Genomic DNA, 25,520 nt, shown 5'->3' with positions numbered 1-25,520 from the left:
TTGTGGAATAGCATTGTTCCATGAATAAATACTAGTAGCCTTTTGCTAGTCAATCAGAAAGTTACTACTATGGTGGTTGATGTCCTCTTGAGTAGACTCCAATTTGGCTTTCTTATATCTGGTTTCATGCCCCACCTTGGCCACTTTCCAGTCAGCCTCCCTTATCCATTCTTCACAGTAAGGCCAGAGTGGACACTCAAGAACACAAAACTGATTTTGTTTCTCCTTGTCTAAAATTGCTTAATAGTGCCACATTGCCTGGGGTATAATGCTTAAGTGCCGTAGTAAAAAGCCTTGCATAGTTTGGCTTTTGCCTGCCTCTCCAAATATGTAATTCTGCCACAGAACCATGTAGCCACCCAAAAGACCAATGTACTTCTGTTTCTCAGTTGTTATCAAAGATGCTGAAGTTCTCGGGACATACTGAGGTCTCTTTTTATTTATCACATTTCCTACCAGTCTTGTATTTCCATTTCTTCTCTATTTAGAAAACTTCTTTTCACACTTCAAAACTTATGTGAGCTTCTTTTGAAAAGATTGCCATGACATACTCAGAGTCAATCACTCTGTCTTTTAGTTTCCCACATCCTCAGCATTTTGCAGTGTCTGGCACAATGGTAATTTCTTAATAGTTGTTTTATTTATGAATGCATTATCTATAACATTAATTTTCAGTCTCTAATGAGTAAATGTGCCTGTAAACCTGTAATGAGAAGTACAATATTTGTGTGTATCAAGAATTGTTCCCAAGTGCTGGTAAGTAACAGAGGTCTAGTCACAATTGTTTAAACACATGAGGGTTTATATTTTCACCCCCCAAAAAGACTTAAGATGTAGGTACACCAGGGTTGATGAGGCAGTGCCACAGAGTAAGTTTCATCTATAAAATTTTTGTAGTGTAAGCTTCGACAGTTGGCTTTTCTTTTTGTGATGCAACCTGACTTAAGCTTTGATTGCTGAGACATCCATTTCAAAGGAGAATCCACTTCAAAGACGGCTATCTCCAATAAACACATTGCCAGCCATGGGACTAGAGAAACAGCCAGGACACCTCTCCTGGTATTCCTTTGTTTTAGAGAGCTTGGTTGAGTTCAATAACTGACCATCTGGCAGCTTGTTTTTCTCTTTCTTTGCTTTAAATTTCCAGTCTCATGTTTTAAAATCACCAGTAGTGAGCTCACCAAACCATTGGCTTCTACCTTCAACCCCAAATAAAACTAAGAGCTCTTTCTGTTATGAAGAAAAATAAATTTGGATAAATTTTGCTAGAGGCTTTCCAAACAATGGAATCTTAATTTAATAAAATGTTGGTATTTCTAGAAACATGCATTCTTTGCAACAGTTTTGAAAACACTCATCTAGACAATCTGTTTCAGACATTTCCCCCTACTATAACATGTTATTAGTTACTAATTACCTAAGAAGTAAATTCCAGATATCTTTGGATTTATACTCTATTATTCTATTAGATCAAAACCTGTCTTTTTAGTTCAGATATTTTTTCCTGTTCCCTTACCTTTGACTTTATGCATTTATGAAACATTTTCTGTAGGATGATAATAATCCTTTCTCTTTAGAGATATATTCCAGAAACTCATCGTTTTTCTTCCAAAGGACCAAAGTCTAGAAGCACCTGGAATAAAGCATGGGTCAGCTATAGCCTCATGCTAGATGATCGATTTAGGCATTTTTGCTCATCTTATTGTATAGACTTTGCACATCTGTTGTCTGCTATGGCATCCACTGGAAAAAAAAAATGTTATGTGCTGTATTTCAGCCTCTGTATAAAGCCAGACTTTTCAAACAATGCAGATAAAAACAACCAATCATTTTGTTCCATCACTAAACCTAACAATCTCTGGGATACTACAATTCTCTATCAACTGATGACAAAGCTGCCTGCTTTATAAAGAAAGAACATCTTCAGCATAGAGATGCTACATTAGAATACAGGCTGCATATTTTGCAAAGTTCCTGGCTCTGGAGCCAGATAGTTCCAAGGTTCAAATCCTGGCCCAGGCATAGGCTAGCCGGAAAATCTCAGGCAAAGATTTCTTCCTTTCTGAGCTTGAATTTCCATTTTTGAAAGGAGCAGTAAAGCATTTTGCACCATAATTTTGAAGTTAAAAAAAAAAGTTTGTAAAGCATTGAGCATAATTCTTAACAATGACTATCTTTATAATTTGCTATTTTTCTTGTCTCCCTCATCCTTCTCCTTATCTTTATATTGTTATTTTTAGTAGTAATAGAAGTATTAGTTTTTTAATATTAATAATAGTAGTTAATTGAAACTATACTTTAGCTCTGTTCTCCAGAAGTTTTTAGGCAAAAGCCTTTATTTCCATTTTTTTCTGTCAATCCAAACACCTGCCTTACACAGCACAAATATATTCCTTTTTTTCTGAATACTCATAACATCAGTAAACTTTGTTATCTTTTTAAAACTAATGAAGAAAGTGAGCCAATTTAACTTCATAAAGGCAAAAAAACAGCATCTATCTCATCTGATTGCTTACTGCCGTCTACAATTTACAATATGATCTGGCTCCTGCAAATTGCTAAAATCATCCAGTATCACTTTTCCTCTCATTCATTACTCATGTTCCAGCAATACTGCTTTTATTTCTCTTATTCAAGCTTCCTCATCTCTACTCATGCTCTCTGTCTCTCTTTCTCCTTTTTCTCTCCTCACTTTCTTTCTCTCCCTCCCCTTTTCTCTATCCTCTTGGACTGTTCTTTCTTCAAATTCTAAATGACAGACCATATACCAAATGTTATCACTTCAGGAAGGCCTTCCCTTCGGTGGGGGTAGGGGGGATGGGGTAGCATTACTTAATGTAATGAGCTCTGGGTGTTATATGCAACTGATGAATCACTAAACTCTAATCCTTAAAAGGATACCTCTATCCTTTTTACTTGGCTTTAGAACTTTTATGACCATCTGAAATTTTAAAATGTATTTGTTCACCTATTTTTATTTGTCTCTGGTAATTAGTCATGCAGCAAGAGAGAAGAGGCATTGTCAGTCATAGTCAGTACTGTATTCCTGGTCCTAGAATAATACCTGCCCATTGGAAGGTGCTCAATTTATGAATAAATGAATTAATGCTAAGTGAACCTTTATTAAACATGAAGGAAGGGAATTGCAGACTAGTGTTTGCTCTTTTACCCTTCTAGATTTCTTTTATATGCTGTATTCCTTTATTTCTCTATATTCTGTCAAGAACTATGACATGTCTAATACTTTACCCTACTTGCAAGCTAACACTTTATTCTGCTGCAGTTTTTTGGATGCATGCAGAAGACATAAGACACCTGGGTCAAAGACAAAGGGCTTTATTATTCAAAGCACAACCAGCAGCATAATGTTTGCATCAGTCCTCCATACCCCAGTTTCCACAGGACAACATGAAGAGGGCCAGATGGCACCTGCATACGGAGCGTGGCGCATCACAGGAGAGGAGCCTGGAACTTAGGGAACCCACATCTCTCTTTTTAAAAATATTTTATGTATTTACTTGAGAGAGAGCAAGTTGAGGGCCAAGGCAGAGGGAGAGGGAGAAGAGACTCCTCCCTGAGCAGGGAGCCCAATACTGGGCTCCATCCCAGGACCCTGGGATCATGACCTGAGCTGAAGGCAGACATTTAACCAGCTGAGACACCCAAGTGTCGCCCACATTTCTTTCTCTTTCTCTAAGATTTGATTTGATTTGATTTCACTTATTCTGAATTGAGTCCATGCTCAACATGGACCTTGAACTCATGACCATGAGATCAAGAGTTGCATGCTCTAACAACTGAGCCAGTCAGGCACCTTAGGAGCCCACATCTCTTATTATGAGAAACACTCCCTGCCCTTTGCTCTAGGGCAATGTTACCTTTACCGTCTAGGACTGTTTGCTACAAAAACATCCTTGAAAAAATAATCTGGAACAAAGCAATCATTTTCTCTGCTTATAACATGCAGAAATGCTGGAAAACAATAGAGAATTGCCTCCCAATAAGTCCCTCTAACCATTATGCACAATTCAACCCAATGTCTATTTTGCTCTTCTAGATTCTACCTTATATATATCTTATCCAATCTATTTGTTTACTCTGAATATTCTTGGCTTTCAGGTAACCTATAGTCTAATGTTAGTGAATAAGGAAATCCAGATTTTCCAGCTCCAAAACCAGCATTCCCTATCCCATCTTACTCCCGTGAGGACAGCCTCCTTAATAGCTGAAGTGGTTGCCACTGCTTCTTGGAGCTATCTCACTAAGTATGTTAGACAAAGTAGTCAACTCACACTTTCCAATGAGAATGGAGGGTTGGATGTCTTCTGAAGCACTTAGAAATATTAAATTCAGTGGAGAAGTTAAAGCATGATTGCAGTGAGAGGAACTACATCACGTTCATCACTAATACTGGAATTTTAGTAACCAGACTATCCCTAATCAGCCTGGCTGCAATACTTTGGAGTTGTAAAAGTACCTATCATAGCTTGGAATACAGTCAGTCTATATTTGTAGGGTCAGGATTAGGGGAGGGAAGTTTTTAGTCCAGTAGAATCCTAGCCATCACTACCTGAGCTGTCAAGTTTTTGCAAATGTTTAGTAAGCTCTTTGCCTTATGCATAAGGGATATATGGGCTGATATAATGGGAAACAATTTTCTTGCTTAATTATTGCAATAAGACACATAGAATTTCATATTCAAAAAGATACAGGGAAGAGGACTAGGGCTTATACAATTTGCAAACTGCAGCATCAACATATTTTTACCTATGCATAGAGTCATGGAACCAAGGAGAAGTAATTGTGCATTCTGATTGATTTAACATCAGTGTTCCTATAACCTGCATTTTTTAAACCTCTGTTATTCTAAAGTACAGTATTTAAGATAAGATTATCTAAAGATATGATTGCTCATGCTAATATACATTGGCATCACTTTTTCTAGGAATCTTGAATTCATCCATTATATCCTAATTGTACAGTGAATTAAGAGGGAATGTGTTCCCTGATGTGTGGCATTTACATGGCTATTTTGTGAATTCTCAATGATAGTGACATAGTAGTATTCCCTAAATAAAAACATTATAATGTCAGAGTTTCCAGTAATAGTATCTATAGTACAGTTTACTTTATTGATTTCTAACCTCACTGTGAAGAAGAAATATCAATCTCAATCCATAAATTTAGGAACTGAGTATCAGAAAGGTGGTTTTATAGTGATGATATGTTAATGAGTACAAATAATGTCAGTCACATTAAAAAATGTTCATTGAGCATTTCTCATGTTGAGCATTTCTCATGTTCCATGTACTATGCTAAGCCCTTTAAGTTACCTAATTTAGGACTCTTAGGGAAAAAAAAGGCCTCTTATTCCTAATTTTCAGGTGAAAAATCAGAAATACAAAAAAATTAAGTAACTTGTCTCAGTTCAGTAATTAGCTGAGCTGGGGCTTGACCCATGTTTCCCTGAAACTGCTCTGTTGTACTCCTCTTGGGCCTTTATTTCATTGAGTTTTGAACAGAACATCTCTGCCATCTTTATGTTCATCCAAGACTGGACACTTAGTTAGCTCCTACTGCCAACATCTAATATCATTTGATCTCAAGAGAAAAAAGGAAATCCTTCTGTTAACAACCAATCTGGAGACTGATGCATGCCCACCCTACAGGACTGTCAAATTTATCTTTGCTTATCTACTCTTCTGAAATGCACACTTATTTTAGCTAAGTGAGAAATAAATGCTAATCTCATCTACCACAGCTTAATAGTCAATGTAATGATAGGAGTTTTAAACTTAGAAATATTTTAATAACTGATCATCCTTTAGATAGAAAGTTAGGTTTTGGGGGTGTCTGGGTGGTTGAATGTCCCAACTCTTGGTTTCAGCTGAGTTCATGATCTCAGGGTCCTGGGACGAGACCCCACACCAGTCTCCATGCTCAGTGTGGAGTCTGCTTGAGGATTCTCTCCCTCTCCCTCTGCCCTTCCCTTCTCTGTATCTCTCTCTCTAATTAAATTAATAAATCTTTTTAAAAAAGAAAGAAAGATAGGTTTTCAATCCATAGAAAATAGATGCCCAAAGTCCAGTGCTATTCATATATGGGAGAATTGATTTTCTTTCTTTGTCCAAACATGCAAAGCAGAATTATACTTCTCTCTTGACCATGAGGCTGTTTCTTTAATGTTTCCATAAACACTAACTTATGATACTACTTTTTTTTAGGAGTGAAACAAAAAAAGTCATTTAAATTTACTATTTAAAACTTGCTCTTCTTGCTAAGGCTATGTGTGTGGCAGGGGGCAGGGGCAGGGAGTAGGGAGAGAATCTTTCAAATGAAAGAAAAGAGCATGCTTAACTAAGGGGTTTGGAGATATCTGCTTACATAACTGTTGTGCAAAACCACACAGCCAAACTTACACATGTTTCAACATAAGGGATAGGAAGTGATTCATTTAACAATAGAACTGTGAGAATTATGTGACTAGTGAAGAGTTCCAAGGTCTCTAGGCAGAGAGCTAGGTGAAGAGCTCTAGTTCCCAACAATGTGATGCTAACGTTTTTAAACATATGGTCCCTAGGGTATCCAGCAGGCACAAAATGAATTCTGCCTGAAACCAAACCAAAAAAAAAAAAAAAAAAAAACCCAAGTGGCTGTAAATCTCCAAGTCTCCAAACTGGTAATATTGTAAAATGATCCGGGATTTATAGCACGCACCACGGAGTCTTTTATACTCAAGCATGTCTGTTTAGTTGATTGACAGCCTTTATCTTTTTTTATCATTTATTGTTGAGTTTACAGTAAGCCTATAAACATTTAATTTGGAGTAGTGCCTACGATTGTGAACTAAGTATCTTATTTCTGAAGGGAAGTTTTTCACCTGGATCACTATATAATTAGGGAGATGAAGAAAGTGAGTGTGAATTTCTAGCACTGTGCTGCCACTTCCTCTTCAACCTCTAAGACAAGTGAATGAAACCTCAGCAATTTTGAGAATCCAGCTCTTTCTAGGTGATAATTACAACAACAAACCTAGAGTCAGACTTCTGGGGCTTTAAGTGAACAGTAGAGTCACTGCTTTATTTCTTCTGTGTCCAGGAAGCTAAATCATATACCTTTCTTTTTTTCATTTTGTTATTGTTTTATAAAAAATTTTACAAAAGGTATATCTACCAAAAAAAATTATATTATATGGAAAGGATAAAATAAAAAGGTATGATAGTTGTTGACAGCTCTATTATCTGAAATGTGTACCATTTCAGACCTTTATTTTATCTTCTTATTATATGTATTTTGCAAAACAATAATCATACTATTTATATGTTTGCTTTTTTGATGTAGCAATACACTGCAAGTATCATTTTATGTGATTGGGTCAAAATTTACTTCACTTTTTAAAGTACTACATATAATTTTGTGGTAAGAATATACTAAAATTTATTCAATTTCTCCCCTATTTTTGGACATTTAAGATGCCTCTAATTTTAGGGCCATTTACAGATAATCCTACATTAAGCTTCCATCTGCATCTGAGCCAGAACTATTTAGTTTATTTACTATAGTTTCTTCATGTACATTTTTATATCTGGTAGAACGATCCCTATGCCAAGATTTTTTTTTCCAAAAATTTTTTTTGATGATTTTGTACCTATTTACTCCTCAGAGGAACTTTTGAATTGATTTAAACAACCCTAAAACTAATCTGATTAGATTATTCAGTACATTTGTAAAGATTTTGTATGAAATAAATTCTGGAAATTCAAAGGCAGTAATAATAATGGACATGAATTTTGCAAATGGGTATGAGAAAGTGAAAGTAGTAGACCTGAGCAGGTGAGTCTAATATACTGTTCTGCTAAATGAGGAAATCTCAGATTTAGTTTTGAATTTGAAAACTAGATGAAAATAAGGATCTATACAAAGGATGGTTCCTGAGTCCTCTTTCAATAAAAATGGCACGAACAAATAACTACTTATTATTGCCCAGGAGTCTTTTTGTTAAGATTCTTTTTTTTTGTTGTTAAGATTCCTGTATAAAATTTCATTTTTGTGTGGTATTTGATGTGCTGACCTCTGAGAACTATACTTCTCTTTATGTCTTATTGTGCTTCAAAAGAGAAAGAAGTTTAGCAACTTTAGAGTTAGCATGATTTTCAAAGGGAAAGAATGATTAAATAGGGAGTTATAGTTTCAAATATTGCGAACACTTTCTCTACCTGTTCCCATACATTACAGGAGAGGAACTACTTGTACAGTTTAAACAGATTTAGTCCTAAAATACTTGGGTTTTCTTTTACATTTTTCTGGTGATTCACAAGCTCTTCTTATGGAAAATATTAGCCCTTCTTCTATTTGTTTTTTATTTACTTTTGTTCTTATATTTTACTCACAACTAAATCAAACAAAAAGTGTAAGGAGAGGTGGCCACATTTTGTAATGGATTTTTTTTTCTTTTTTGGTAATATAGGGCGTTCCATGAAAGTATAAATGGGAGATAGATGCTGTTCTGTCTGAGAACAGGCTTTGTATTTGCATCTTCCTTAAGCCTGTGACAAAGGCTTCTGAACCTTGACTGACCTTCCCCATGTTCTTCCAAAGCCAAAAGGCAATTCTCCTGAATTCGCTGACTTGCTTGGGAGCCTGACAAAAATTTCTCCAGGCACTGAAATCATGATTTAAACATATGGCTGTCAGACTAACTTAGGACAGTTCAATCCCTGAAATAGCTAGTTTTCCTAGAGGTATCAAGTATCTCAAGGTCACCCAAAGAGTAACTATAATATTTTAACATGGTTCACAGAACTAATAATGAAATTAAAGAACAGAATAGCAGGCTCCTGAAGCTGCTTTTCAAAAGCTTTTTCTAAGTTCTGCTTTTATTTCACTTTGGCAGTTTAAAAAAAACATACTTTTAACCGAAATTAGCTTATAGAAAGAATTGTAAAACAAACAAAATGCTCTGCATGATTTTCAATTCAATACTGGTTGAAAATTGTGTTTAATTTGAATTCTAAAACACTGTTATGACTCAAATGGTCTGTTACAGGAATGAACCTCCCCGATAAAATAAAATATTCCCATACAAATAAAAACAAAAGCATGGTATAAAAAATGAATCTCTGCAACATTTTCCCTGATCCTTTCTTGGTCTAGTAAAATTTACTTTTTAATTTCAAAAGTTGCCAAATCCACAATAGATGACTTATCTTTCAGTGTTCCCTTCTAGAATTTCTGAACTGCTTGCTCCTTCAGGAGTATCTATCTACTCTAATTGTTAAAAAAAATGAGTAAGACATGATAAGAGTGGTAATTTTTCCCTAACTTCTAATTTGTTCACTAATTGTCATCCCATTTATTTCTTACTCCTTTTTATCTGATTTTAATATTAAGCCATCCTATATGTTGACTAAACCTACATCATCTTATTGGCAAAATAGTTGAGCAGAAGTTGGATAGAGAGAATTTTTCACCTCCTGTTGTGGGATCATGGTTGAGTCTTGCAGTTGCTTCTGCCTTAAGCATTTTATGTCTTATGTTCTACCACCTGCTGGGTCGAATTTCTCTGAAATAATGAATTCACTTTCCTTGTAAAAGCCATTGCTTTCTTGCTTCAGGCAATAACTATATGATGAAAAAAATCAAATGGTCAATCTGATATTTAACAAATTTTGGCTGAGTGAGTTGGTCCAACTGCAAAGCTTTAACTTAATTGGTTGTCATGTATAAAAACTTAATATCAATATTTGAGAAGCTAAGAAATGTTCTAGGGAAAGTTACATGTTATCACAGATTGTTACAGAATAAAGATTGTGTTAGTAATAACCATAGCTACCAAATTGTTGAAAATATCTTAATTTTTCAACAATTTAATAATTTGATTTAATATTACCTACTTTATAACTATTATGAATATTCCATGTAAAATGAAATTATTAATCCTCTACTACAAAAAAAGAAGCAAATTTAGAGAAGTGGCTGAACAGTAACTGACAGAGAAAGAAAAGGTCTGACTCCAAATTCCACTTTCTTTTTTTTTTTCCAAATTCCACTTTCTTAAATATGTTATTCTGCTTCCCTGTACTAAACATTTTTAAAACTTTAATTCATATGATTACATTTCTTCACAAATTGCAAATCTGTGATCAGAAATATTTTCATCAGTCTCTCATGACAGTTTTACTCCCAGCCTACGAAGAAGGGACTTACCTTCAGTTACCTTATAATTATGAATTTTTGGAAGCCACAAAATCAATGTTTTCATCAATTTCAAATCAGGGCTCTGAATTATGAGCCAAGTGAGTCTAGGAAAGTCCACTCTTCTTTTGAACCTAGGTTTTCTGTCTATAAACAGCATTATTACAAGAATGCAATGGCAAAGATTATGTGAGGAAAAATAAACACAGTTTCTGGTATACTTTAAACTACTAAATAGGAGATAATCTCTTTTGGGGAGGGTGGGGATTAGCATTTTAGAATTCATTCTCTCATCTTAAATGAAATTTAAGAATGGTCTATTTTATGTTGAAATTCTAACACTGAATGTGAGTAGTGACAAACGGTAAGCCCACTCCATTGCTTTCAGAATCACATTTTACATCTTTCAAAGGCAATTATGTGCTGTCATCTTAAAAGCTGATGAAGAGTAGAACAAGTAAATCTAACTTTAGTTGTCATCTTGATCCTTTATGTTGATAATGGTCTATATGGTTTTTGATATTGTATCTCTATCCAGAGCAATGCTTTCTGAGTTAAATCTCCAGTTCTCATGGGGGACAGTCTACATTCCTGAGATTTACATGGGCTGATTGTTTCATAAATGAAATTATTCAAAAGCAATTGTCATTCATCTTTAAAACTCTTTGTTCCCCCCCTACCCCTCCTCAAGATCATGTATAAAACTAAAATGGAAGTTGTAGAGTTTTCTCCAAGAGAAAGCATGGTGAATGTTATTATAAGCGAACTTGGAAAGGGGTTAGGTTAAGATTGTTTAGTTGTAGGTTATGGTAAGAAAAAAAATCTAATTGGTTCTATATTCTACATTTAACACAAGGACATTAGATAATTTGAGATATATTTATGAACAACCACAATAAAAAATGCACCCATATCTATAAACTCATTTTCATTTCACTCCACAGAACGCAATTATTGTAAACATCAAGAATTGGGAGCTACTGAACAGATGGGGCATTAGTGTTTTAATTCTTGATCTTTGTTATAGTAAATCCTTCCATTTCATATCCTTTCCATAAATCCTATGGCCATTCAGAATATGATGAATGATTTTTTAAATGCTGTTTTAATGTTTGTGTCACTTTTTGTGTTTTATGATTTCAAATATGTAAATGCAGCTGCCCAACAGGATGAGGCCACATTAAAATCTTCAAATATTCTAAACTAGGTGTATCCTCATCATGTCATTAGATTCTGCATAAGCTAAATGCAATTTCTTGGTACCAATATGCCTACTGTTTTTTTAGTATTTCTGGTAAGTAATCTTTCTAAATTGATTCCCTAACGCAGATCTTTATTTTTCCCTTCTGCATGCTAGACACTTAACTGATATTGACTGAATATCTATTCATTATATTCACCTTAACAAAGAAAAATAAGGGCAAATATACTCCTTATTAAAGGAGTTTACTCAGAGACTATGTATACATATACACACTTGAAGTTTACCAAAGAAAACACATCCTGAATGGCTTAATTTTGCCATAAAATTAGAGAATGCATGTTTCCTCAATTCAAGTCATATAGAATATATCATTTTTAAAAATCTGACTTAGAGTTGTGGCATTTTAATAGACTATGCTCAGTTTCTTACCTCCCTCCTGACTTGCATTGCGATCTTCACATTGCTAAAAGAATCTACAGAGTCTAAAATCTTCTGAAAGTTTCAAAAATTATTGATATTTGATATTTGAAAATAAATAATTTATTTCAACTATCAGCTTATTATCATTCCTCTGAACTCTGAATAAATCTGCATTTTCCTGCTTGGGTTGATAGATTTGACATCTGTGAAAAGACTAAAAGAAAATGAGTGAATCTTGGGGCACCTGGGTGGCTCAATGTTTGAGTGTGTGCCTTTGGCTCAGATTGTGATCCTGGGGTCCTGGGATCGAGTCCCACATCGGGCTCCCTGCAGGAAGCCTGCTTCTCCCTCTGCCTATGTCCCTGTCTCTCTGTGTGTGTCTCTCATGAATAAATAAATAAAATTAAAAAAAAAAGAAAGAAAATGGATGAATCTGGGTTACATCTAAGTTGCTGGAAAACTGAAAACTGCCACAAAAGAAAATTGGACAATGTCCTCCTTGCGTGACAATTAAAAAGAGTCTGGCTCTCATATATATGTTTTATTCCTAAAGGGTATTGGTTGAGTTTTTCTTACAGGAAAATGCTGTAAAATATACATTGGGTGGGAGTGGGGTAGGGTGTCTGTGGCTGACTGCAGAAGCTGTGGTTGCTTCTATCTTGGAGCATTCTCTTCAAATCTTCCTGGTTTAGGGTCTATGCAAAATCCTCAATGCCTAAGGCAGGTATAGTGAGAAGTATTCTTTTTCTCAGAACACCTTCAAAATAAGCATATAGGGACACCTGGGTGGCTGAGCAGTTAAATTGCCTGCCTTCAGCTCAGAGTGTGATCCTGGAGTCCCAAGATCAAGTCCCGCATCAGGCTCGCTGCATGGAGCCTGCTTCTTCCTCTCCCTGTGCCTCTGCCTCTCTCTCTCTCTCTCTCTGTCTGTCATGAATAAATAAATGACTCTTTAAAAAAAACAAAACAACAAAATAAGCATATGGGCCTAGGATTAAGCCCAGCATGTAAGCTAGCTTGCTGTGGCATCTTGTCTAATAACTGGGAATTCTATGTTTTGGTTAAATCTAATGTGTAATGTGGACAATAGAATAATAATTGTGAGTTACATGAATATGCTGTACAGAATGTACTATAGTGTTTGAAAAACAATGAATTTGTATTGAGATAAGAGAAAGAGAAGGAAAGTGGCATTCATTGGATACCTACTAGGTGTATGCTAGAGGACTATGGGATTCACAATTGTTTTCCTGTATCATGCGACAGTCAGCTAATGACGTAATATTACTTATTTTTTTAATTTATAATGTTATTTATTTTATTTATAATATTACTTTTTATTTTTTATATGTAATATTGCTTATTTATTTTTATTTATAATATCACTTGTTTATTTTTTATTTATAGTGTTATTTATTTTTTAAAAGATTTATTTGTTTGTTTGTTTATTTATTTATTTTAGAGAGAGAATAAGCATGAGCAGGAAGCACAGAACGAGAAGGAATGGGAATCTGAAGCAGACTCTGCGCTGAGCATGGGGTTCCATGCCAGGCTTGATCTCACAGCCCCGAGATCAGGACCTGAGCCAAAATCGAGAGTTGATCGCATTACCTACTGCACCATCCAGCTGCCCCTAATATTACTTTATTTTAAAACTTCAGAAAATGAGGTTCAGAAAAGTTCATCAATAAACCAGTGGTCATGAAGCTGTTAGATACCAATGGCTTCAGAAATATATCCATGTACAATAATCACTGTGCCATGCTAACCTGAGTTCTACTTCTACAAAGATCACTGGGAGAATTACATAATCTTTGTGATCTGTTAAATTGATTGGGGCAGACAATCGCTAAATCCCTTTAGAGTACCAAACATTTATGACTCAAATATGAGAAAATTTAGATTGTTTTTATTATACATAACCTGTCTCTCACTATGCTAAGATGTCAAACTAGCCTTCCAGCACGGGAAAAAGAATTGGTCTAAGTAACCCAGATGACAAAGGTGTCTAGGTGTACAAATAGTGTACAAAAAGTACACTATTACTTAAATAGCAGTTCTTTCTCCCACTGAGCTATTATTTTGATAACAATTATAATAGAAGGGATAGGCCTCTGGATGTGTTCATATAATTCATTAGCAAGATGGTCTGTATTATATATAAAGAAATTAGAAAAGGAGGACTAGTTTAGTGAGTGTACAAATTCCATATTAATATCTAAGTATATATACATAAATGTAGGTGGCATCATGTTTAACTAGAACTATATATTTATTATTGCAGATTGATAACCATGTTTCATACATGTTAAAATGCACTTTCAGTACATATCTAAACCATGCACAGACATTTAAAAAAAACACTTTATTTTAGATTTCAATTGAAGCTTATTGGATATTTCATTATTTTTATTTGCCTCTTCTCCCTCACCCTATATTTTGTAAATGATAAAAACCCACACTGAATTGATGAGAACATTCTTGCTATTTTTTTTCCTCATTTGGTTTACATTTAGTTGGAGAAAGTAAAAACATTTCTGTTGAAAAGAATCAGTACCACTTCTTCAATTAGGTCAGGGCTTCCTGCCATTTAAAATTGACAGAAAAAGCAAAATGTACCAGACTGCAACACTGGAAATAGAGCTATTAGGCCTCCCCAGGATCTGTGGTCCTAGGTTTGACCTCAAATCCCTTCTGCCCAGAACCAGTGATGGTTTGGAGGTCCTCTGAGGGAGTAGCCTCATAAGACAAGAGGGAAATTGCAGAAACCTCTGAAACACTAAAGTAAGCTTGATACTGCGTTGCAGTTTGATGCACTAGACCAGCAAAAGAAAGAATCTTGTCTTGAACAAATATTTTTAAAAATGTTCAGAGGTAAGTTTTATGTAACTGATATGAAGATTGTTCAACATGGATGTAAGATGAATAAAACAGATTTTAACATGAGCCTACAACTATATGGTAATTAAAGAATTAAAGTAATATAGAAGGGGGGTTAAAAAATTAAGCTTTGAAGTCAGAAGATCTGGGTTTGCATTCTAGCATGAACATTCACTGCCTATGTGACCTTTGGCAAATCTCTCACTCTTAATTCATAATTGAATGATGTGTAAAACAGGTATATTAAGACTATCTCTCAGACATGTTTTGTGAATTAAATTGAATGGCTTATACAAATTTATTAGCACATTACTTGGCACCAAGTAAACACTTTAAGAATATTAAATATCATGGTTACTACTATCTCAAGAACTTACTTCAATCAGATGCACACATACTCTGAAGGGATTTATTCCCCTAGGTGGAAGAAAAAAACAAGTCTGTCACCAATTATCTAAAAGATTCAATATAAAGAGAAAATATAAAGTAATTATTTCCTTACCATTAATCTCTTATATTATTTCTTATATTTATTCCTTGGTTAATGATACCTTGATGGAAAATAATAAACAAACTGATAATTTAGTTGCAGTTGCTGTTTTTGGAGTAGTCAAATTATCAGTGTTCTAAACGACCACAATTTATTTATTAAAATCATTTATTAAAAACATATATGTCCAAAAACCAATCATACAAATATCATCTAGTAAAAACTGCATTGTTTTCTTAAATGGAGAATCATAGCATAGACATTTCTATTTCCATATATGCACTCTAGTTTTAAAATAAACCCAGTGATTATTTGTAAATATTTATTGTTTTAAATGTATGGAAATGCCATGCAATTGTGTCCTGCTGGATAGTCACATAACACTTTTAATCTGAAGAAAGATGTGATTGGCATTGTTTTCAGAGATTATTGTGCAAATAATAACATTTCGGTAACTGTGATTGAAAAAAAAAAACATAATCAGTAGAGTGGTTTGATTGTATAGCATTAGGTATATAGGATATAAAGTTACTCCCATTGGCAGAGCAGAGTAGAAGAAGCTGTGACAATTTTATCAGGAGACAGAAAAAAAAAAAAAAAGATGAAAAGATCACATTTCTAGAACTATCAGTCTTTGTTGAATGAAAACAAAATTATGGAATTGCATTTTATATTGTCAGGTAAGAAAACAATATTTTCTAATTGTTAAGCCAGGGTTATAAAACCTTAATAAAGTAAGTTTTGTTCTCAGAACTACTCAATAAATAAGTGAATTAATGGATAAGTACATAAATAAATAAAAATTGAGTAATGTCATATAGGGAAGCTATGATGATCCTCAGTGGGAATCTTTAAGAATACATTGACCTTTGTCCTATCTGAGCAGAGTAGGCAACATAAGATGATCTTCAAATCTCTCTTCCTTGAATATTTACTCCTAAAATCATTTTCCCAGTAACATTTCCCTTCAAAACTCATGATAATCAAGCCCGATTCTGAAAGTGGTCTTCAATTTTATATTCCTGATCATCTCAATCACCTGTTATGTTTTAACCAAGTAAGCTGATTGCATTACAGCACAAGGTCAAGGAAGGCTTGTAGAATCAAACACCAGTGAGTGGTATAGACTGGCCATTTAGGTTTTTTCTTCACTTTGCCAAGCTCCGCCCCTACCCACAACGTTTCCTCTGCTGGAAGTCTTCTAGAGCAAAATGACTAGGGAGCTCATCAAAGTTCAGACCTTACTCACCAGAAGCATTACATGGAGGCACCCTATCTTTTCAGCGCCTCCTACGTTGTCTGGCGCAAGTGCTGAAGGGACAGTTTCCAGGGCTTCAGGTCGTTTCAGAAGGCACCCATCTCCTCTGTGCTGCAAACACCCATTCACAAAATCCGAAGGGAGAACTACAGTCGCCCCTGGCTCCTTAGAAATGGAGTTAGATTGATGTTGAAACACACCCTCCTTCCCTAAGTGTATAATTATTCGTGGGTGGAGAGCCACTGGGGAGGGTAATGGAAGAGGGCGGGGGGTGGGGAGGGGCGGGGGGGGGGGAGGCAGAGGATGGTTTGGGCCTGACTTCTAAAAATCTTTTTGTTAATCTTCTCTCCTCCCCCTCTCCCATTTTCCTAATCCGGAGGATGATGGAGTTGGAGTCAAGGGAATGATTCCGGAAATGGAGATATGACTCTCAAACCTAGAAATGATCTGGGTGATTTATTTAAAGTTAAATACTCCTCGTCCTGGGAACCCAGCACGATTCTGATTTAAAGGGGACCGTGTTTTCTCCTTTAATCACATAAACAGACAAACAGTTGCCTCCAGAGATTAAAAACCCGGCTCCGGAGCGCGCTTCTTGCTGTCCTCTAAGATACAGACGAAGGTGGGGTGGAAAGCGCTCACAACCTGCGAAAGTGCGAAAGCCTGGACACCTGGCGGCCAGTTCCCTACTGGCCAGAACTGTTGCCCGCCATCCCTCACCATTCGTGACTCTGCAAGACACAGGGACTCAGACATGTGTGTGGGAGTGCGTGCGAGGGAGGGAGGCAGGCGAGAGGACGTGGCTCTCCACATGTGCAACCTTGCAGCTCCCTGCATCCATTCATATGCATGCAGTGGTTGAATGTTTGATCAAAGCTGCACTAGTTATACTGATCAGTTGTTATTTTGTTGTTGTTGTTTTTTAATGGGGCACACCTTAAAATAGTGCTCATGAATTGAAAGTGTGAAAAGGGTCTGAGTGGAGTCCTTATGTCTCTAACCCTTTCTCCCCTTTCCTCCCCCATTTCTACTCCCCACCAAAAAAAAAAAAAAAAAAAAAAAAAAAAAAGCAAAGCAAAGCTTGCAGCAGATTGTAGAAGGATTTGAGTCTGCAGCCAGAGAGAAGGGGATTAGGGCCAGAGCGGTGCAAGTTAAATTGTGCTGCATATAAAAAATGGGCGGATTGGTCTCCAGATCCAGAGGCTGGTACCACCTTCCTTTCTAAAATAAAATCTCTCTGGCATGAAGTCACCGCCTATTTCACATCCGGTTTGCCCTGGGACGTATTACTACTGTCTTGGTAAAGAGAAATCTTTTGTTGTATAGCTGCAGATCGGATACCGGGAAGCAAATTTGGGTGTGAGATCTTCAGCAGAGGAGCACGCAGAGTCCATGATGGCTCAGACCGAGTGAGCGAGGGGAGAGCGAGGCCGCCCCCGGCTCCGGCGCGCCCGCCCCGCGCCCAGCGCCCCGCGCCCCGCGCCCCGCGCTGCTCCCGGCTCTCCGCGGTCCGCGCTCGCTCGCACACTTTTCCCGGGTCTTGAGCGATCCTGTGCCCAGAGGGGGCCCGAGGTAAGTGCGGCTGCGGACCGCTGCACACACAGCTTGAACGTGGCTTTTCCCAGCCGGAGAGATGGGAAGGCTAGAGGGGAAAAAAGGGGGAAGAGGGAACAGGACAAGAGCCTGATCCCACAGCAGGTAGAAACAACGAATGTTTTTCTTTCAGGGTGAAAACCGCAGCGATATAGAAGCGTTATTCCCCCCCCCCCCTTATCTCTTCTTTTCTTTCCCCCTTTCTTAGGCAGATATGAATTTATTCCGCGGGGTGGGTGGTGACATGTTGTTTTGATTTTTTTTTTTTTTTTCCAAGAGGGAGCTGGGATGAGCTGGGGAGGGGCTTTGGGGGGCATCGTCTAAAGTTAAGATGCTGGGACGGAAGCCCCGTCTCTGTTCCCTTCGAGGGAAGGCGCTCTCACATTCTGGCTGCAGAAATGCCTCTTTTCTCATTTCCAGTGGACGCTGCTAAAATGCCCTCTGGTGTAGGGGTCTCTCTGATTCTGAACGTGAAAAACTCAACTTCTCATTTGATATGGGTGGCATGGGATACGGGTGTTTGAAGGGTGTGTGTCTGATGGGGGAAGGTTGAAGGTGGAAGAGGGTAAGGAGGCAGCTTAGCATTTCTTTTAAACTATTAGGTTTGTATTTGCAAGAAACTTTCTTACTCAACAACTCAAGTGCCATGATAGGTTTGTTTTCCTCTTTAAAATGCCAGAGGAGGACAAAAAGCTTTAGTACCTTGCCTCGGGGAATTTGTTTTATTCCATTTACCCCTCAAGAATCACCCCCTCTTTTTTTTTTTTTTTATAAAGACCGATACTTATTAATAGGGTAAGAGAAGTTGTTTTTCCTTCATAACAGATGCTGAAGATTAATGCAAGGGTGAATTCTAACTGTGCGATTTAGATGCAATCTTTTAACATACTGATATTTGTCTGATATCTCTTGTCATTCATGCCAAAACCAGTGACTAAATTAAGTAAAAACTATGAAGCTCACAGCTCTTATCTCTAGATCTAGACCATTTCACTCTAAACACATTAATTATGTTTCATTGCTTACATGTCTGTCTGTAGTGGTTTTTACTGATATAAATGATCCCCAGGAGTGTGGAAAGCATTTGTGTAGATGTACTTAAAGGCATACCACATTAAACCATAGAGTGGATAATGAAAAACATGCTTTAAAAGACATGCAATCCATTAATCACTGTACTAAGGAGTATAGATTCAGAAAAGTCCTAATAAATAAATACCTTCAGCATTTCTCATGCTATGATTGCCATTAATCATAGCACATTTAAAAAGTGTTGCCATATCTTCTCCGTAACCAGGTAGTGCACCGATCTTTAAAAATTGTTCCCACAAATAGATGATAATTTTGTGAAATTCTCTAAGCTTTCCATACTCTTCCTTTCCTTCCTCATCCCACTATCAAGTCTAAAATTTGACAATCAGATGGTGATTGATTGCACTTTACCTAAGAGGGAAAAAAGATTCCCGTATTCATGCAAAGCAAAGCACTCCAGCTTCCATCTGTCTGAGATGAAACATCTTCCTTCTAGCAGCAACCTGGCAGAATTTAAGAGGGCTTAAAAGACATGTGTGGGCATGTTTGCATGCGTTTACGTGAGTGTGGCGTGTGTGTATGAGAGAGATCAGCACATGGCTTGACTATAAAGTGTGTCCTTTAGCCCCACAGAAGCATTAATGAGCACGTTTAACAAAGCAATCACAGAGAATATAAGCACGACTTCGGCATTCAACAGTGTGTTTCCTATGCCTTTTTTTTTTTTTTTAAGATAAATACAGTTGCTTCTGAAATCAAGGAAAATCCAGAATTCAAAAATGAATTTAGTCATCGAAGCATATTGACCTACCCCATCTCAGCTCCAAAACACGTTCACCCCATTATAGACACCGGCTTAAAAATTTCAATGCACAGTTCAGGCATGGAAACTCCAGTCAGAAAGGTCAAGATTTTCAGATGATAAACAAGAAGAGTGTAATTCAAACTATATTGGAAATATACAACCTAGAGGAAAAAAACTCACGGGTTTTTTGTTGCGCAATACTGTCACCTGAAAGCATTTCAACTTGTATTCTTTTACAGGAGAAATTAAGATACTGATATATTGCTGAATGGAGAAATGGAAGGGAAAGTGGAGAATGGATGGTCCAGGTTTCCATTGCTTCCAATGAGGTGTCATATCCCAGTGAGGTCATTTCCTGACTTCAAAGCATTCATCCGAACTGCCTCAGTCAGCCCTAGTGGTTATAACCTGATGTTTCTTGCAAGAGACATTGATCTCTACTTGTTCTACTTTTCAGCTGCACAAGCCCGCGATGAAGAAAAGTCTGGGTCTCTCTGACTATCTTTGGGCCTGGACCCTCCTTCTGAGCACATTGATTGGAAGAAGGTGGGGGCACTTTATTTTAAATCTGCATGAGAATTTCTGTAACTTTTCATTTATTCTTTCAGGGGGAAGAAAATTGTCTTTGGATGAATTCATGACTAAGGGAATTCAAAAAACTTAACAGCAATAAAATCCCAACTAAGAATAAAGAAGAGCAGTATGAAAAAAATAGCCGTCTTATTTGCATGATGATTAGAATACACTTAGCACGCTTTTGTTAAAGGAATATATTAATTCAACATTTAAGTCTTAAATTGAACTTTTCACTGTTCAGTTGTAACTGAACAAAATATGTGGTTTCCTAATTCATAGAGAAAGTTACCCCAATTAATGTCTGCGTACTGTGAGTTGATTTTCCAGCAAGAACATTTCTAGGCAACTGTAAAGATCATAGAGTAGCTTGTGACTGCGTAAAAGTGGAAAGTTTAAAATAATACTTATAGTCTGAAAGTCCTAAGTCTCTATAAACGCGTGTGCACATTGTGTTTTGAAACCATTATTTGTATAATCAATAGAGGTAGAATATACTGAAGAAATACTTAAGAACATTACATAAAATCAAACTTCTCTATTTAAGTGTGACTACTGTGGAGAGAAGTTATGAGAAAAATTTAATAAAATGCTTAAGCATATTAAAAAATGTGCTAATGGTCAAATCAAACATATAAACATATTATAGTAAAAATGGTATAAATAACCAAATATTTCAGATTCTTTTTTATCTGCTCTTATGCTTCTTGCATGATCTACTCCTATGGCCCTTAAGAAAGTCTTAGACATTATAAAAACTAAGGTTCTTCAAAATGTAATGGAAAGTGAACTCTTAACAAGTTAAGGTGGAAAGAAAGAATAGTCTAGAAAGAAATGAACTTAGGAGGATTTATTTTAATTGAGAAGTTGTCTTTTTAGTTTTTGCTATTGGGTGTGGTAAATAATGACTACCAGATGAAGAGGGGACTCACTATTGCCAGGTACTCTTAATCTGAGGAGTTAAATGTTCTCCATTGCTTTTGAAAAATTATATGAAGTGTTACTATTGTAATGACCTGTAGATGGAGTTAGTGCACAGTGTTTTATTATATAGTGGTTCATATGGAATCAAAATCAGGTACTGTAACTGACATTTCTTTTCAAATTATATATTCAGTTTAGGAAACCTTACACTGGCATAAGTGTTTAAGAGCAATAAACAACCTTGATCTTTATCCCGGGGTTATTCTCTGACAGTTACAACTGGACATAATAAATTAGAAGTGGAGATGAAGAATAACCTCATTAGAAAATCACAGGAAATAAAGATTACTATTCCAGTTGGGATAGCAGAACTAGTTTTCTGGGAGGGAGGGAGGGAAAAGTCTCTTTTGGCATTTATATTCCAATGCATGCAATTGGTGGAAATGACATTTAGAAGCTAAAAACAGGGATGAAAGCTTTTCCTGAATTTGGTATAAGCTTAAACACACGGAAAATGCAGGAAAAGGTAATTAGTAACTACATATTCTAAAAATCGTATCCACAATCGAATTGTGCTCTGTCACTCACCCCATCTCATCTTTACCCCTTCTTATTTTACTGCTTTCTTCCTTAGACTACTTGATCAGGCCGTCCTCACAACTTAAAGTGTACTAGCATTTCTTTTCCACCTTTATCAAGATGACCTTCCAATATCCTTGAAAGATGCAGGCATGGCAGTTTGTTTTGTGACTAGTTTTTATAAATAATTGCATTCAGACAACTATTTTTACTTTATTAGTATTGCTAATGAAACATCCTGGAAGACACAGAGCTCAGTGAAAATTTGATTTCAAAAACTAGTGAGATGTTTAGTTTTCCCAAAGGAGAGTAAGCTCTCAATCGGTATGGTATTAATGTCGAACTTAGGAGAATAGAAAATTGTTTCATAGAAGTGTATTTCATATGCTTAATATCATAAAGAGCTTTTAGTTATAATAACTTTAATTATTAAATGAAATTTTATCAGAAATATGGCCATTAAATTTTGCCAAGATAAAATTTAAAAATGGTGTTTGTTTTTGCAATGATACTTTCATTATATTTCTTGTTCCTGGCAAATAAGTGAATCCTGGTTTCAGATGTTATTATTTTTTTACATTGATCAGTAATATAAACACAAATGACTGAAGCCAAAAGCATATTAAGTAGAGAGTATAAAAGTGATATTTTTGTGGCGTTTCTTAGTTTACACTCTGTATTCATTTCTTTTTTATTCAAGGTCGGAGTTATCATTGAAATATATCAGTGAGTGTGATCCACTTAGAGATTAAAAAAACTCTTCTCTCAAAGGATTTTAGAAGTGTCATCCTAATCATTACATAAAATATGATTCAACGACCATAAATGATAATGTGATTGATTTAAGAAATATGCAATATTTGAACTGTGGTCACTATGTGGTTAAAACTCAAAGAATAGTAATGGTAAGGGTTAAAACTATACTTGCAAGTAGGAGGACTTAAGTAGACACAATTTACTCCATTATAGAAGAATAGAATTAAAGTCTTACTAAAAGTTGAAGAAAACGGCCTTGTAGTTCCAGCTCTGCTCACAAATTGCTATGTTTTCTTAAACAAAATACTAATCCTACACTACAATTTAGTAAACCATAAATTAAGAATACTGGAACATCTCTTTTTCAAGGTATCTTTTATTTCAAAGATAGGAATGATGAAAATTTGATTAATTAAAGGCTTGAATAGACACATTGTAAAAATCGGTTCATAAACCTTAAGGGGAATGGAAATTACACACTGATTTGAAACTATAATTATCCTAAGAAAAAAGTTTTAACTATTTTTCTCATCTAAACATCCTGAAAAAATATCAAAAGGGCAAATACATATAAAGTAGATGAAGGAAGAGTACATTGGTAGGTAAAAGCATGATGCTACATGTTAAATGAAAGCAAAACTATTAATTTGATAGCTCATAAACCCCTTTTTTTTTCTATTTGGGAAGAAGTTTACCAGGCTTTTTTTCCCTAGCATGCATTAACATTCTTGCTTGCTCAGAGGAAACATGCATTATAGCATTGTATACATGCTGAGATTTATACACATAAGGAGACAGAACTCATTTCCTGTAATTTTCCTTCCATAGTTAGAAATATTAGAATAGTTTATCACTTATGAGAACAAATAGGAGAAAATGGTAAAAATTAAAATATGACTTTTTTTTTTTACTTTATCAGAAGGAATTTTCAAATTAAGATTCAATAGAAAAGAAAGTAGGAAAATCTAGGGAAGGCTTTATTTGGAAAATGATTTTAATAGAAATTTATAATTTAGATTATCACCTGCCATTATATTTTCTTTAGCTATGGACAACCCTCATTACAAGATGAACTTAAAGACAATACCACTGTCTTCACCAGGATTTTGGACCGACTCCTAGATGGTTATGACAATCGTCTAAGACCAGGATTGGGAGGTGAGTCGCATAATTGTGTTTTTATTTTAGAGAACAGTATTAAATCTTTACTAATGAAGCCTTGTTTTCCTTCTAAATGGTTAAGTAATAAGAATGGCAGCATGTAGTTTAAGGAACCAATCCTATTTTTAATAGACCAATGTTAATTCAACTTATTATGGTATTTCTGTGCACATACCTACATGAAGTAAAAGGCAGATATAAACTTCTCATAATTACATTAAAAATGTTACATTTACTTGGCAGTCATAATGTTTTCTGTGCCATGATTTGGTTATCCAGAGAAAAAATGAAGTTAATATTTTTCCTTCCAGCCCAAAGACTACATCTACTTCATTTGGCATTGCTATGTTTGCATTGAATTCAAACAGATTATCTCTGAGCCGAATGTTCTAAACATTTATTTTAATGTTTAGAATATTACATACTGATGCACTATTTTGCATTAAATTAGCACCAACTCTGGGATAAAAGGTGAATGAGATATATGGTAATTTTTTTTAACAATGAACTTGAACTTAAACCCTAATTTTCTGTAGTAAAAATATATTTTTCTTTGTATACCAATTAATTAGTTACACTATGGGTTTCTACTTAGGAAGAAAAAAGCACTTACTAATACAGTATTTATAACAGTGAGAATAAATAGTGCTAGACATTACTCACTTATTTGAATAAAGTTTGAATAAGATAATCAACTGATCTTATTTAGTTAAACAGAGATTAATGAAGCCAAAACAGAATATTGATTTCAGACTAAAACAAGGGAAGCAAGGAAATAAATTATTGTTTAAAGTCTCACAGGAAACCAAGGTGAGAATCTATGATTCCCAGCTACAGCTAATGATGCATCTTCTCTGAAGCATTTGTTAGAAACTAAACTAAATAACTAAATAGCAATATTTAAATTGCAATTAAATTGCAAAATTAAGAAAGTCATCTCTTCTTCAATAGCAAATAAATACAAAAAATAAGAAGCTTAAGAAACAAGATTTTGTTTTTAAAACTGAATAGTAGCATGGATTTAGTCTTTTTTTGAAAAATATTTTGGGTAGTGTAATCACATGACGTGGATCATGGGTCTATTTTTTTTTTTTCCGTGGGTCTGTTTTGAGGCTGCCAAACACCATTAGCGTCTCAGAGGTTTAAGAGGAACTGCTTTGTCAAAGACACAACTCAAATATATGTCAGAGGCCTTACCAGGTGTCCTTTCTTGTCAATTTCAAACATTCATTCTTGGACATACTATACAAATTCCTTTGGGTTTGAATTCCACCTAGTGTTCCTTCACTACATTCTAAGAAAAAAAAAAAATCTTAAGAAACAGAATGTATTGGTCATAAAATGGAGTGCATAATTATGTATGTGATATATTGCAATAACGTTTGTGTACATCTAAACTTCTAAATTGGCTTAAGAAAAATTATTCTTAATTCATAGAATTCGAAATAAATTGCAAAGACTGCAAGTAAGGAAGGAATGTACAAAAAGAAGAAACAAGATAGTGATACAACTTTTTAAAAGTGAGACTTTCTAAAGTACTAATGGGCAATGCATTTAATTATTTTACATAGAGCTCTTTAAGCTCTATGCATAATTTTCATTTTGTTAAAGAATTTTAAACACACACACTCACACATGCACACACCTTTAA

General features: G+C 35.5%; 1 protein-coding gene across 1 annotated transcript in view; it reads left to right on the top strand.

Annotated features, from left to right (window-relative positions):
* The first annotated feature begins 17,564 nt into the window (after positions 1-17,564).
* Positions 17,565-25,520, top strand: part of GABRA1 (gamma-aminobutyric acid type A receptor subunit alpha1) — a 58,214-nt gene continuing 50,258 nt past the window's right edge. The window contains exons 1-3 of the mRNA XM_025434773.3: positions 17,565-18,018; positions 20,334-20,422; positions 23,754-23,866. Of these exons, the coding sequence (XP_025290558.1) occupies positions 20,349-20,422; positions 23,754-23,866 (187 nt within the window). The 5' untranslated portion in view covers positions 17,565-18,018; positions 20,334-20,348. The remainder of the gene's footprint in view (positions 18,019-20,333; positions 20,423-23,753; positions 23,867-25,520) is intronic.

The sequence above is a fragment of the Canis lupus genome, chromosome 4 (genome assembly GCF_003254725.2).
Source record: "Canis lupus dingo isolate Sandy chromosome 4, ASM325472v2, whole genome shotgun sequence".
NCBI lineage: Eukaryota > Metazoa > Chordata > Mammalia > Carnivora > Canidae > Canis > Canis lupus.
This window is presented reverse-complemented; position numbering and strand designations above follow the sequence as displayed.